Source organism: Chaetura pelagica, unplaced genomic scaffold (assembly GCF_000747805.2).
Source record: "Chaetura pelagica isolate M959 unplaced genomic scaffold, ChaPel_1.0 scaffold213, whole genome shotgun sequence".
NCBI lineage: Eukaryota > Metazoa > Chordata > Aves > Apodiformes > Apodidae > Chaetura > Chaetura pelagica.
This window is the reverse complement of record NW_009952597.1, coordinates 197666-211033: the sequence shown is the minus strand read 5'-3', so window position 1 is coordinate 211033 and position 13368 is coordinate 197666. Positions and strand designations below refer to the sequence as shown.

The 13368-nt window shown below is 44.2% G+C and overlaps 1 protein-coding gene across 1 annotated transcript; it reads right to left on the bottom strand.

Annotated features, from left to right (window-relative positions):
• Positions 1-4253: 4253 nt before the first annotated feature.
• BRAT1 (BRCA1-associated ATM activator 1) lies at positions 4254-12760 on the bottom strand. The gene is made up of 13 exons (XM_009993714.1): positions 12703-12760; positions 11961-12115; positions 11227-11374; positions 9935-10307; positions 9736-9855; positions 8924-9015; positions 8552-8670; positions 7892-8078; positions 7438-7511; positions 6771-6873; positions 6408-6506; positions 5215-5393; positions 4254-4976 (listed from the first exon to the last, which is right to left on the bottom strand). Exons 1-13 carry the CDS (start codon positions 12758-12760, stop codon positions 4254-4256), a joined length of 2430 nt encoding a protein of 809 aa, XP_009992016.1.
• Positions 12761-13368: the final 608 nt, after the last annotated feature.

The window sequence follows — 13368 nt, the reverse complement described above, 5'->3', positions numbered from 1 at the left end:
CCATCCTTTACCATCAGCCTTTTAAGGTAGTGGTTTTACTGTACACCTTATCTGATGTAACTGGCCAATGTCCCTCTAATGGGTCAGGTGCACCCTCTGTCCCAGACAGCATGTTCTGCCCTTGCACAGAGTTGAACAACTGGGCAACTGCAGAATGACCTGGAGAGTAACCTGGTTTGGATGGGATTATTTTTGAGGCAGCCACATGAAAGGCATCTTTGCAGCCTTGTTATATGTTTAATCTAGACAAACATGTGAAGCTGCTGTGTTCTTAAGCAGAGATTTGGTGTTGGTATTAAAGATAGAAATATGTTTTCTTTAATTTCATTTTGCTTTTTCTGAAACAGTTGTGTCATTGCACCTGTAGTGCTGCAGGGACTCTAGGTGCAGACTGCTGGCTTGTCCTACCTGAGGATAAGGGTACCTGTGGTGTGTCTGCAGAGCCCTGACTGCTTTCATCACAGCTGTATGTCACCAGCTTAGTTCCACCTTGTTCAGGCACACATGCTGCTGCTTTGAAAGAAAACCCTATTTTTCTGTGTGCTGGCTTGCAAGGTCTGTTCTGTCTGAAGAGGAGTGCGTCTGATGCAGGCTGAGGTCTGGCCCTGTTGAAGTGGTGCTTTATTTCTCTGCAGAGGACAAAACCCCACTGCTCTGAAGGGAAATGACACAGACTGTAGAGATGCTGCTGCTGATAATAACTTTCCATTGTAAATTGTTGAGAACTTCTGCAGTGAAGCTGCTTGATGAGTTTCCTCTCTAGCACACAGTGGATTTTCGAAGCCTTGATGAATGTGTGTTGAAAGGCAGAGCAAATTTTATTAGAGACAGACAAAAGAAATTGGAAAGATATGTATGGGTTGATCTGTAATCTCAGATCACATAGATTTAAGCTAAAGCAACAGCCTTAGATGTTTATGGCCCATTTTTTACAAAGTTGTGCAATTAGTATAATTGGGCAAAGAATATTCTTTGGATTTTGAATGTTCAATTCTTAGAAAATTAACAACCATTCTTTTGGCAGCTTTCATAAAGCTGTTGCTACAGTAGGGCTGTTCCAAAGATGCTTATTCTTTCCTGTGCCTGAGTCTGAGCAGGTGAAGGAAAAATCCTTTCTTTAGAGCTTTGTTGAAATATGTTGAGAGCAACTCCAGGAATTTCACACCTGCATGCAGATCAGGTAGCAGGACACATATTGTCCCTGTGCAGGGAAAGAGCTGAGCTGAGCTTTGTAATCATCAGTATGAGCTCAGTATGAGCCATTGGAGACATAAATTTTACTAACCTGTGATGGTCTGAATTGATGCCACCTGTATTGTTACTGCCTGCTCTCCCCAGCCCACATTACAGCTAATGAGCCTTAGTGCTTTTTCAATTAAAGGAGGTCTGTGTCTGGCTGCCTTTGCTGAAATCCTCTGGGATATGTGTATGTGTGTGGGAAAAACTCTGGGTGGTGCCTGCCTCCTGCAGGACCTGCGCACAGCTACAGCACTGCTGGTGGAAAACCCGTTTCCACAGAAAACCATCCCAAAAAAGGCAGCTTTGAACTTTCTCCTGTGTCCAGAAGGGAAGGCCAGCCCACCCACCTGCTCCTCTGAGTGTGACAGCAGTGAGCTGGCTGGGCCGAGTTCATGGAGGGACTGGTGCTGTCACCTTGTGAAGTGGTGAGTAGCAGCAGTGCCTGGGGAAGTGAATGCCCAGTGTGAACATGGGGTGACGAGTCTGCTTCTCAGGGCTGTCTCCTTCAGAGTTGAATCCTCCCCCCAGTGCACCACAGCCACAGCTCCCTGACAAGACATACCACACGGTGTAAACTCTTAACCCAGAAGAAAACTGGGTGGCTGAGATAAGGATCTTGTGGAGGCGCAAAAAACTGGAGCTGTGGTAGGTCAAGAAGTGGGTTGGAAATGAGGTAGCAGTGCAAGCAGGTGGGGTAGGACTAGTATGTGAGCTTTGAAGTGGGCAAAGATGGACATCCCATAGGTGTGGCTTCCCTGCATGATGGATGGCTTACATGAGTAGTTGTTGGGGTGTGTTTACTGATTCTGTCGCTGAATTTTAATCCTGCAAGACCAACTGCCATAGTTTTCTGTGGAAATAACCATGGGAATTTTTGTTTGCTTTCATCTCCCACCATCTCTCCATTCTCTGGCATTTGTTCCTCGTGCTGCTCAGATGTTCATGACCCTTCATGTTTCTCCCAGTTATCAGGTGCAGGATGTCAGTCCAAGAATGTCAGTGTTAATAAGACTCTCTACTGTAACTAGAGCGGCAGGGAGAACAGAGTTAAGGCCATGGAGTGAGCTCAGGAGAGAGAGAAGTACAAAATCAGCACTGAGTCACCTAATTACTGAAGGTGGAGGCCTGTTTTTAATGAAAGATGAAAGGAATCCTTATTTCTCTTTCTAAAGATAAGGGCTCCTCCCAGTCTGTTGCACATTGGGATTTTCAGTGTACAAGCATCCTGTGTATAAACAAGACCTTGGGCTGCAATTAGGCAAATGGTATTAAATTAAGAATGTCACCAATACCCCAGCCAATACAAAAAGAAAAAAAAAGTGCCATTAAAAATTAATAGTTCTGGGAGTCAAGAGACTTCAGTAATAAGCAGTGGAATTTCCCTTCTGTAACAACTCACTTTTTTCAATTTGCTGGTATTTGAATAATTCCTTGGAGTCTCCTAAACTTTGCAACCCTGAAATAACAATAGTAGGGCTGAACAGGAGGAAGAACTTTACCCAGCAACTTGCTCTCTCCTTTTCTGGTGCATATCTGACCCATTGCCAATACAAATGGTGGTTTTGGAACTAGAATACCTTAATTCTAATAGACAGGATTGCTAAAATTCCACCAACAAGCCATACTTCTTCAGAAGCAAATCCCCCCTCTCTCACTAACTCTTCCAATTTCTGAGAAAAACTCAGTGGCAGGAAAAGGCCTGATTTTTAATATCTCATGTTTTTTGCCAGAGGTGGACCCTGTTCAAGTAGAATTGTGTATCAGAAGAGCTAATGTGTCCTAATAACAGCTGCTGGCATGACACCCAAAGGCTCTGTTCACAAGCAAAGCTGTGCACAGCATGTGCTGACTACACTGAAAATCTTCAACATCAGCAGCATGAAATTCTAACTACATCTTACCCCATGGCACTGGCTGCAGGGCTAATACTGAAGGAGGAGGTTGTAGAAGTTCTTCCACTGCATTTGATGCTGCAGCCTCCATTGGCCTAATGTGTGTGTTGTGTTCCTGCCTCTACAAAGGCTGCAGGAGAATAAAGGCTGCCAAGCAACACCTCAGAGCTGGAAAAGAACACAGCTTGGTTTGACCTGCTGGTAAAGGTAGTTTTTCTTTTTTCCTCCCAGGTTTCAGAAAGCTCCTTAGCACTTGGTAAGACATTGGAATACATTGCAAACTACAGCCTTCTCCAAGTTTTAAAAAAATTGGCCATTTTTTCTCTCTAAAAACAGTTGCCATTCACGCTATAGCTGCTGTTTTCTAGTTGTTTACCAAAGGTAGGTGTAGATCTATTTTTATCAAGCAAAAGCTGCAGGTGGCAGTTGCTCTTACTAGTTAGAAGCTATGGTAGTTCTTTAGGAATGGAGAATAGGAGCACTTTCAGCAAATTGGACTTGCTTCTGGCTTCAATTAAAAATGAAGTCAGCTTTTCAGTGTCACTGCTGAGATCAAACAAGTCTGTTATCTACAGAAGAAACGTTGTAATGTTAAGGGTTATCAGCTTGTGACTCCTTAAATGTCACCTTCTGCTCTAGACCTCAATATGCGACAGGGAACTGAGAATTGATTTTAGAATGGATACAAACAAGGTAAAAACAAATACTCCTTAAAACCAGTCGTCACCTGTTTTAGCTACTCTGGCTCTAAAGGGAACATGCAAGTTTGCTTTCAGTCACTGTTTTGCTTTTCAAAACAATTTTTTCCTCAAATAGCCATCATCTGGTACTTTCTTAAAAGACACAGGATTTAAAAAAACAAACAAATGCATTTCTTAATATGTTCATTTTGAAAAACAACTCCCAGTTTATTGGAAACCACACTTGATAACAAAATTAATTCATCAGTATTACAGCAAAGATTTTCTAACCCATTTAAAAGCTAACAAACCCATCCTTTTCTCCATGCAATGTAACACTTCTTTTTACCTTCCCTCAGGAAAGACTTTATGGCTGGTAGCAAAAAATTCTTCGCCAGAAGAAAACTGCTTAAGCTCTGCTCCCTCAGAGCAAAAGATGTCTTCAGTAACAGTCTGCTTCATTCTCCTCTATAGTCCCCACAGTAGCAAGGATGTCCTCTAAGAGGGACTTGGGGCTTTTCTCCAAATGGTCAGTACTTTTATTTAGCTCATCATGTAGCTCTTCTAAGTCTATTGTACCCAAAGCCATCATCATGCTCTCTGGATCTTGAAAATCTACCCCACCTGTGGGGAAGTTCTGGGCCAGAGAACCCTGCCTTAGCGTCCTCTGTAACCAGGCAATGCCAGGTGTTGCAGGTGAATTTCCAATCTGCTCTGAAGCTTCCAGGGCACTAATTGGATAGCAGGCACTTCTTAAGACAATCAATAAATCACATGCTCTCTGACCTACTGGTTTGTCACAGTCACACAAAGACTGAAACAAAAAGCGGAACAGTTTTGCTCGGCAAAATATCTTCAGCACCTCCTCCTGATGAACAGAACTAGTGACTGCAGCTGAGACAGGAGCATATGGGCATTCAGAAAGGCCACGTTGGTGAATTGTCTGATTATAGAAAATTTCAACCAGTTCCAAACCACCAAGTCTGACTTCCCAGTCTAAGTCATGCTCCACAGTTTGGATCACTCTAGAAACAAACTGCTCTGTGTCTTGCAGCTGAGCTGTGCAGCCCTGTCTCAGCCACTCGGTGAAGATGCTGATCACAGCCCTCCTAGGAAAGCCCTCTGGGTCCATTGACAAGATTTCTTGAAGCTTTTCTACAGTGTTCTAAATGTAAAAAGACAAAGAGAAATCACAGTGAGGAGAACAACATTCAAAGAAACAAGAAGGGAGGAATATGCAAAGAAACAAGAACAGCAGAAGTAAAAAAAAAAATCTACTCTTCATCACTGGTTGTGAAATCTGCATGCATGAGACTGCAGGTGACTTGTGAAGAAAGTTTTAAGTAGTAGAGCAGTAAATTGAAGTGTAGTTCTGCTTGATTATGCAGTGGGCTACATCCTACCTCTTTATTGTACCAGTTCCCTGTGACAGGTGACTCTGGAGCCAAGTAAGTGATGAAGGCCAAGTGTCCCACAGCAGTCACGGCACTTGCTCGCACGTAACTTTCTGGATCCTCAAGAAGATCTTGTGTAAGCCTTGGCAACTCTGAAGACAGAAGAGACTTCCTGAACTGCTCCTGGTCTGTGAACAAGACAGCAATCCAAAGAAGTGAGGATTTACTCTGTCAGAGCATGAAGCTGTTTCCAATGCAAGCGTTTCTTTGCACTATACAAGGATGCCCACTGTCTGCCAGGAGAGCTGCCAGTGAGCTGAGCCACTGCAGAGACCAGGCAGCTGCTCACAAGAGCACAGACACTCTGTGTCAGGCTCCCCATTTTCCAGCAGCTTGGTGGCTTTCAGTCAAGCCCTACTAGACACTGGAACTTGGAAAAATCCATTTACAGTTGTTCTAGCAGCAAGAAAAAATTTTCTCCGGGCAAGTGAGGACACAGTTTCAGCCTCATCACCCTTATGTTTTTGCTTAAAGGAAGAAAAAATGGTCTTCCTTTCCTGTTGTCAAGGCATACAGCAAAGAAGAATGCAGCACTGAGAGGGGGCTGCAGGGTAAACTGCTAATGCAGCTGAGTGTGCTGGATGCTTCCTTTGTGACCCGGGGACAACAGCAGTTGACAACATCCCCTCCTCTTCCAAGACTGCAGGGCTACTGTAGGAGAATTAACATGGCCTTAGTGCTACTTGCTGCAAAGCCTGAGCTACCAGGAAAGTGGAAAATCAGCAATTCAAAGCATGCAAAGCAGCTCCAGGCTTTTAGCCTCCTAAATCCCAGCCTGCAGAGTGAAACCAAACAGACACCACTGCAGAGCAAAGTGAAAAAAGGGAAAGTACCATCTGCCATTAAGCACTGTCACCTGCCTTGAATACATGTCTCTTCATATATGCTTGTCTCAACACCCCTCAGTTTAACTCACCAAAATTGCCATTAAGGAGGGCACAGCAATCTGAGTTCAACAGAAAAGTACAGTAAGTTTACTCATGTCTTTGTCCGATATTGATCATGACCTAAGGGTAAAAATCTAGGCGCTTCTTTCTTGGTCCTCCAGTTATGGGTCAGAAGATGCCTCACAAGCCTGACTGACTTTGAAAACATTAAAAGAAATGCTCCTCCAATCTGAACTGTTAAACCTCTGTACCTACCTCTCAAGTGTTTGATCAGGACAGTGAGGAACTCCAGAGAAGAATCTCTTACTTCCCAGCAAGGACTGTACAAACGCTTCTGCAGCACCAGAAACACCCCTGTAAGAGCCAAGGGATAATCCTGAATGGACAAGGCAACAAGCCTTACTGAAGTCAGCACTGTACAACCTCTGGCATTTCATCTGAATCAATCCCTTCTGCTGCTGCTCTGTGTTCCTCCCACAGTTCTTCAAAGCACTATTTGGGCAGTTAAACCTAAATTCACTGTAGTTGCAAACAAATGAATCCTGAGAGCTTTAAGCAAGAGGAGACCTCATCCAGGGCACTAGCTGCTGCTTGTCCCAACTTCAATAGCTTTGTTACCTTCCAAAACCTTCTCAGTTTGTTGCCACTGACTGTTGGAGCAGGACAGTTTCTGCAAGTGCACCAACCACTTGGCTGTAGCCTGAAATGTTTTCTTCAGAACCTGAAGCAATATAAAGCAGATTTACTTTACTACAGCAGGCACTGCTGCCTTTATGCTACAGAAATTTGTTTTAGCCTCAAACTTACAGAGAAATTCTCAGGGTAAACAAGTACATTCGCCTCCTCACTAAAAGTAAGCACAAACAAATGGTGCTTACATAACATGTCTAACAAGCACTGAGAAAATACCTATTCTTGGTTTAATACTATCAAGTTCTAGTACCTCCAGCTTTTGATTTGCAGTTGTCATCAGAGCCATTAGAACAAAGCAAGATGACAACATCCTTCAGTACAAAGGACCCAATACTTAAGGGCCATGTCAAGTTGAGTTTGTTGGCACTACTCTTGGACATGATGGCTCCTGTCTTTTCCATAGCACTCAATGTATTAGTCAGTCATCAGAATTTAAGCTGCTTCCTGCACACCACCCAGACCCCAGACAAGTCTCTCACATATTCTAATACAAACTGTGCTAAGAAACAGTTATTGTCAGACAATGTCTCAGAACTACAACCCATTGGGGCCAAGCTAATTGATTTTCATCTCTCTATAGTTCTATACTCACAGTAGGGCTGGTGTTTGGACTCTCCAGATATGCCAGAAGGACATCAAATACACTTCCTATCAGGGTGTCACATCCTGAAACATGGAAAACAAAACTAAAGGACCAAAACTGAGAGAAAGAGGTGTTGAATCACAATCCAACTGCTGAAATACAGAAGACACTGGATTATAAAACTGTTTTGGAGAAGAAAGCAAGTACAGGCCTTGAAGCAAAGGAGAATAATCCAATTTCTCACAACCACTAAAATCTCTTTAAAGAATTACATGCCCTAGCTCATCAACAGAAAGTAAGGTTAGGAAAAACTGGAAAAAAATGAAGACATTTCAGAAATGGAAGTGGTAATTCAGAAAGATCACTGAAGAGCAATGAAAAATTCTGCAACCAGGGAATAGTCAATTATTTCCAAAATTAAAACAAAAAAAAAAAGCAACCAATAGGGTAAAGAGTAACTCACCTTTTTGCTCAGACAGTGCTGCCAGGACATCAAGAGCTGATCCTTGTACTCTGGAGGAATTGATCAAGATTTGGCTTATGGTGCTTCCCAGAGGAGAAGCTGGACTCAAGAGGCCATTACAGAACTGCAAGATTGTCATGAGAGAGCGCAGCAAAGATGTGCAGGGTAAATCCACTGGCAAATGAACCTAAAGGGATGGGAGGAAGAACAAACATTTCTAGGAAAAGTCTTAAGCATGCATACAGAGCAGGAGTTTTTGGTCAGGAAACAGCAGAAATGGCAGGTTCTGGTGTATTATTAAGGTACTACAATGCTAAGAACTACAAACAAATTATCTTCTTGTCTCTCAAGAACTATTGCACAGATTGAAAGGGATTCACTGCTTGGGAAAGTGGGTCAACTTATGTTTTATCACTGGACCAATAACTGCAGTAGAAGTAAGGTATGGTAAGAAAGCTTGTGAAAATGGATTTAAAACTAAGTGTGGTCCCTCCTTAGAAGCCTCAATATTCTTGTTTTTCCTGTGCTAGATTTTGTTAATGTATGGAAGCCCTCACTGTCAACTCCTCTCCAGGTTCTGTTAAGCTCTACTGCAGAAGTTTGCAATCAATATTAAAACTGTCTTCAGGGACAGGTTTGTTTTCCTTCTCTGAATGTTACCCAAGACAGCAGCTGCTCCAGATGAGCGAGGGTCTGACACAGGAGACCAGCACAAGATGACTTGGATGACAGAAGACTTTCAACAGTGGTGGGATCACTAACAGACTCATCCAGCAAACCTAGAAGACCCAAGGAGGAAAGAACTCAGGTTGTTAGTAAATACTAAGGACTATGATATTTAAAGCTAATCAAGATATTCAAGTGATGTAGCATGAATATCCCTTCAAATGCAACTGCCAGTAGGATGCTGTGGTTTACAACAAACATGGTTACTGTCCTTGGTTATTTCTGCTCTTCCTCCTCCAGTTTTGTCTGCACCAGACACTTAAAAAACTGGCCGACTAGCCTCTAACCTTTTTATCACAACTATACCTGAGTATTCCAGAGGTTGGGAGGCTGCTCTCAAAATACAGTCCATTGGCTGAAGTAGAACAGTCAGTGCCTTAATCCTCACATCTTGTGGGCTTCAAGGAGGAAACAGCAGTTACCAAAACAAGGACATTTCCATTCCTTCCCAAACATCTGCCCTCAAGTGCTGAGCAGAATTGTATTTTTCATACTGGCTTTTAAACAAGCCAGCAACAACAGAACAATGAAAGTACTATCACAGTTTGAGCCTTCTTCCAAGCTTCCCTGGCTAACTGAAAGTAGAAGAAAAATGGCTCTGGAAGGATTAAGCAGCCTTATCATGCTATGCAAATGGAGACTGGGATTCTGTGTAAGAAGGTAGGTTAGAGAGAGGCATTTCTTGCCAATTAAATGGTGTCCTTAAATCTTCAGACACAGGTGTTATTTAGCCTGTAGATCAGTTATCCATATGTGCTGTACTCATTTAACATCTGATGACTTCCTGATGCTTTTTCACTATCTAAAGTGGTGTTAAGGAGAAGATGCAGGCAGACCTCTCAGAGGAGCATGAGGATAGAAGAATCTTCAATTGCAACACAGTAGATTCCAATTGGATTACAGCTCCTTTAATTTCTCTGTCTTTGAAACTGTATTATTCTTACCATCAGAGCCTGAAATTTGTTACCTACTGACATGGTTCTTGCCAACCAGTCTTACATATTAAGGAATGTAGTGGAAAATGCAGTGAGGGAAAAAAAAAGTTCTTGAACAGACTCCAGAGATACTAGCACAGAAACATTTGGAGAGTGCAATAATTCCATTGTAGTAAGTCCTACCATTTGTAGATCTTCAGAATTCCCACTGCCAAAGGACCCACTTGTACTGGGGTTAAGTGTTCCAGAGCAGAAGCCACTAATGCCCAAAAACTTCCTTCAGTGCCATTAAACACAGGGGACCTGAGAAGAAAGAAGTGTAAGTAATAGGTCCTCGGTGGAAAACGTAAATAAGCCATCACTGGATCCAAAAGATCTTTACCATGCCATGTTAAGCAAAAGATTGGCCAGCATGGGCTGTGCTTGAGAAGTCTCTTCCATCAAGAAGGATTCTATTTGCTTTGCTATGCCTGACCAAAGCACTTCAGTCCATGCAGCATGGCAACTGCCAAACAAACTAGTTAACAGCTTTAATGACTGCTTGATGTGAGAGGCAGAGCTGGACCGAAGGGAATCTTCTATATGCTTTATAATCATTTGGGCACACTCAGGCCAGTCATAGTCCTTCGTGGTGGCAGGTTTAGTTGGTTCCAACTCTGCAGAGAGGGTGAGCACGTGCACTAGAAGCTGAGTGGCAGCTGAAGCCACAAACAGGCTGGGATCCCCTTGCAGAGCGAAGATCACATCTAAGCCTCCTGTGTGCAAACAAAACAAGTCACTAGAGGAAAAAACAACAGCCTTCCTATTGTGAGGTGGAGCCTTGTTGCACTCCAGCCATGTATTATTCTAACTTAAGTAACAAATAGCTTTAAATGGTGTTGCTGGGGTGGGTTTTTTTTATACTTTATTTTGTAGTCTCTATGGCATTTCAAAGTCAGGCAGTCCTTAATAACAAACAAGCAAACAAAGTAAAATTGGTTTTGCTTCCTCAGGTGTTTTAATAAATTAGGAACAGAAGAGGACTTTACTGTAACTTTAGTCATATTAGGAGAGTTGACAGCACAGTCACTGTGTAATTATGGAAGGAACCTGTACCATGTCCAGACACAATCAGTAGGAAAAACATGGAAGGCAGCAACAGTACTACTTTTCCATCACATGGACAGCAGCACATACTGAACATTAATGTCAGTCCAGTCTTTTAGGCCCTTCTGTACATGGGATCTAAAGTTAACAGCAGAATTTACATACCTGTGTAAGAACAATGGGACTGGAGAAATGTGCAGGTATTAAGAGATAAGTGAGCCCCTGGTTAGTTTTTCTGCACTAAAATCAGACTGAAATGTATCTTTGAGTAAGAGTTACAAATAAGAATGCAGAAGGCTTTCAATAAGCTATTTTTATAATGTGTTTTGTAAGGTGTGCCTCTTTCCCTTCTAAAAAGGGAACACCTTCAGTGTTTGGGAAAAAAAAAAAAACCAATTAAAAATTCAAATGCATAAACTAATCTAACAAAAACCCCAACATCTTTCGATGAGCTCAGTGTTTTTGACCAATGGCTTATTTTTATCTTAAATGAATGAAACCTCCTGTCTCTCACTTTCCAGCTGAGCAACAGACCGGAGTGGAAGGGGCAGGGAGGTGTGAGGAGCTCCCCGCGCTGGAGGGACTCACCAGCAGGGCAGAGGAAGCGCAGGGCAGGCTGGTGCTGCATCATGCTGTGCATGCCCCTCACCCACCCGCTCCGCACCGACGCGTCCCCCCAAGCGCTGCTGTCCAGGGGCCCCTTCCGGCCAAAGAGCTTGACCAACAGCTGCTCCTGCTGAGGCCAGAGGAGAACACAAGGGTTAAACGGTAAGTAAAGGGGCTCAGGAGAGTGGGAAGGCTGCCTCGTCATCCAAGTCAAGAGTATATCAATGGTGCAGTGAAACCTTCTCTTGCTGGAAGCATCAATGAAAGAGAAGTTTGCAGAATCCCAGGCTTAAACTCGGCATCTATCTCTTTCATGGACTAAGCAATAAAGGTGTTCAAAACCAAAACTGCTTGTTTTGCAGATGCTACAGACAACTTATGTATCAATCAGTTCTATGAGCCTGCTTAATGCAGTCATATACATCCCCTCCCTTAAAGCCTTTTGGGTTTTGAGCTTTGTACTATAAATATATTCTTTGTAGAAAGCAGGTTTTCAAAAAGCTCCCCCATTTTTGCAGGGAATCAGAGGTTTCCAGTTCAAGTCTATCCCAGTTCAAATCTACAGGATCTGTCTGGGAATGCAGTATTTTGCACTGACTGCTGTGAGGTGTTATCCCATATACTGTTTTGAACTGAAAATGAGAAGCACTCTAGGTTCCTCCATACAGCAGGAGGGAACAGGCACGAGGCAGCAGGTACCTGGGCAGCTGACTCACCTGCAAGAGTTGGAAGCGGTTTTCGGAAGCAGCAAGTATCCCAGCTAACTGCAGAGTGAAGGAGAGGATGCTCGGGCTGGGCTCTGGCAGGGCCAGCACAGAGGTGATGAACTCTGTCAGACAGGGGTTGTCCTGCAGAAGCTCCACAGAAGGATCTGGTGACCAGGTGTTGCCCAAGAAGAGGCCAGAAAACAGAGGGTCACTGCCAGGACTTCTGTATGGGTGGGTGTGTGCTTGGCTGGGCCAAACCTGGCTGGATGGCCAGGCCCAAGGTGTTGTGGTGGATGGAGTTAAACCTGGTTGGCAGCCAGTCACAAGAGGTGTTCCCCAGGGCTCAGTATTGGGGCCAGTTCTCTTTAATAACTTTATCACTGATCTGCACAAGGGGATAGAGTGCACCCCCAGTTTGCAGATGACACCTAGTCGAGCAGGAGTGTGGATCTGCCTGAGGGTGGGAAGGCTCTACAGAGGGATCTAGATGGGCTGGATCAATGATCCAGGTCCTGCACTCGGGTCACAACAACCCCACACAATGGTACAGGCTTGAGGAAGAGAGGCTGGAAACCTGCCCAGAAGAAAAGGACCTGGAGATGTTGGTTGACAGCTGGTATAATATGAGCCAGCAGTGTGCCCAGGTGGACAAGAAGGCCACCAGCAATCACGTTGCATCAGAAAGTGTGGCCAGCAGGACCAGGGCAGGGACTGTCCCCCTGTGCTCAGCACTGGTGATGTTGCACCTTACATTCTCTGTTCAGTTTTGGGCCCCTCACTACAAGAAGGATATTACGGGGCTGGAACATGTCCAGAGAAGGGCAACAAAGCTGGTGAAGGATCTGGAGAACAAGTGTTATGAGGAAACTGGGGATTTTTAGTCTGGAGAAAAAGAGGCTGAGAGGAGACCTTCTCATACTCCACAACCCCCTGAAAGGAGGTTGGAGCAAGGTTGGGGGGTCAGTCTCTTCTCCCAAGTAACAAGCAATAGAACAAGAGGTAATGGCCTCAAGTGCTTCCAAGGGAGGTTTAGATTGGATAGCAGGAAACACTTCTTTACTGAAAGGGTTGTCAGACACTGGAACAGGCTGCCCAGGGAACTGTTGGAGTTACCATCCCTGGGGGTAATTAACAGACACGCAGCTGTGGTGCTGAGGGCACAGTTAGTGCTGGACTTGGCAGTGCTGGGCTCACGGCTGGAAATTATGATCTTGAAGGTCTTTTCCAACCAAAACGATTCTAAGACTCTGTGCCTCATCCCTCTCAGGTGCTTGCCCGAGCCGAGCGCAGCCCCTCGCAGCCCTCAGGGCCCAACCTGGGCTCACCTGGAGCGTTTTGAGGTACCACGCAGGGAACAGCGCTTCCCAGGGAGGCCTGTCCCGGGGCACTCACCGGACGTGCTCAGGAGCCGGAACCA

Bases quoted from the DNA above. Each gene is read 5' to 3' on its own strand.
- BRAT1 (XM_009993714.1), bottom strand. From the start codon at position 12,760: ATGTTCCAGCCCCGTAATATCCTTCTTGTAGTGAGGGGCCCAAAACTG. The intron at 11,375-11,960 runs GTGAGTCAGCTG...CTCTGGCCTCAG, and splicing joins ACCGCTTCCAACTCTTGCAG to CAGGAGCAGCTGTTGGTCAA. The intron at 4,977-5,214 runs GTAGGATGTAGC...TTTTACATTTAG, and splicing joins GGAACTGGTACAATAAAGAG to AACACTGTAGAAAAGCTTCA.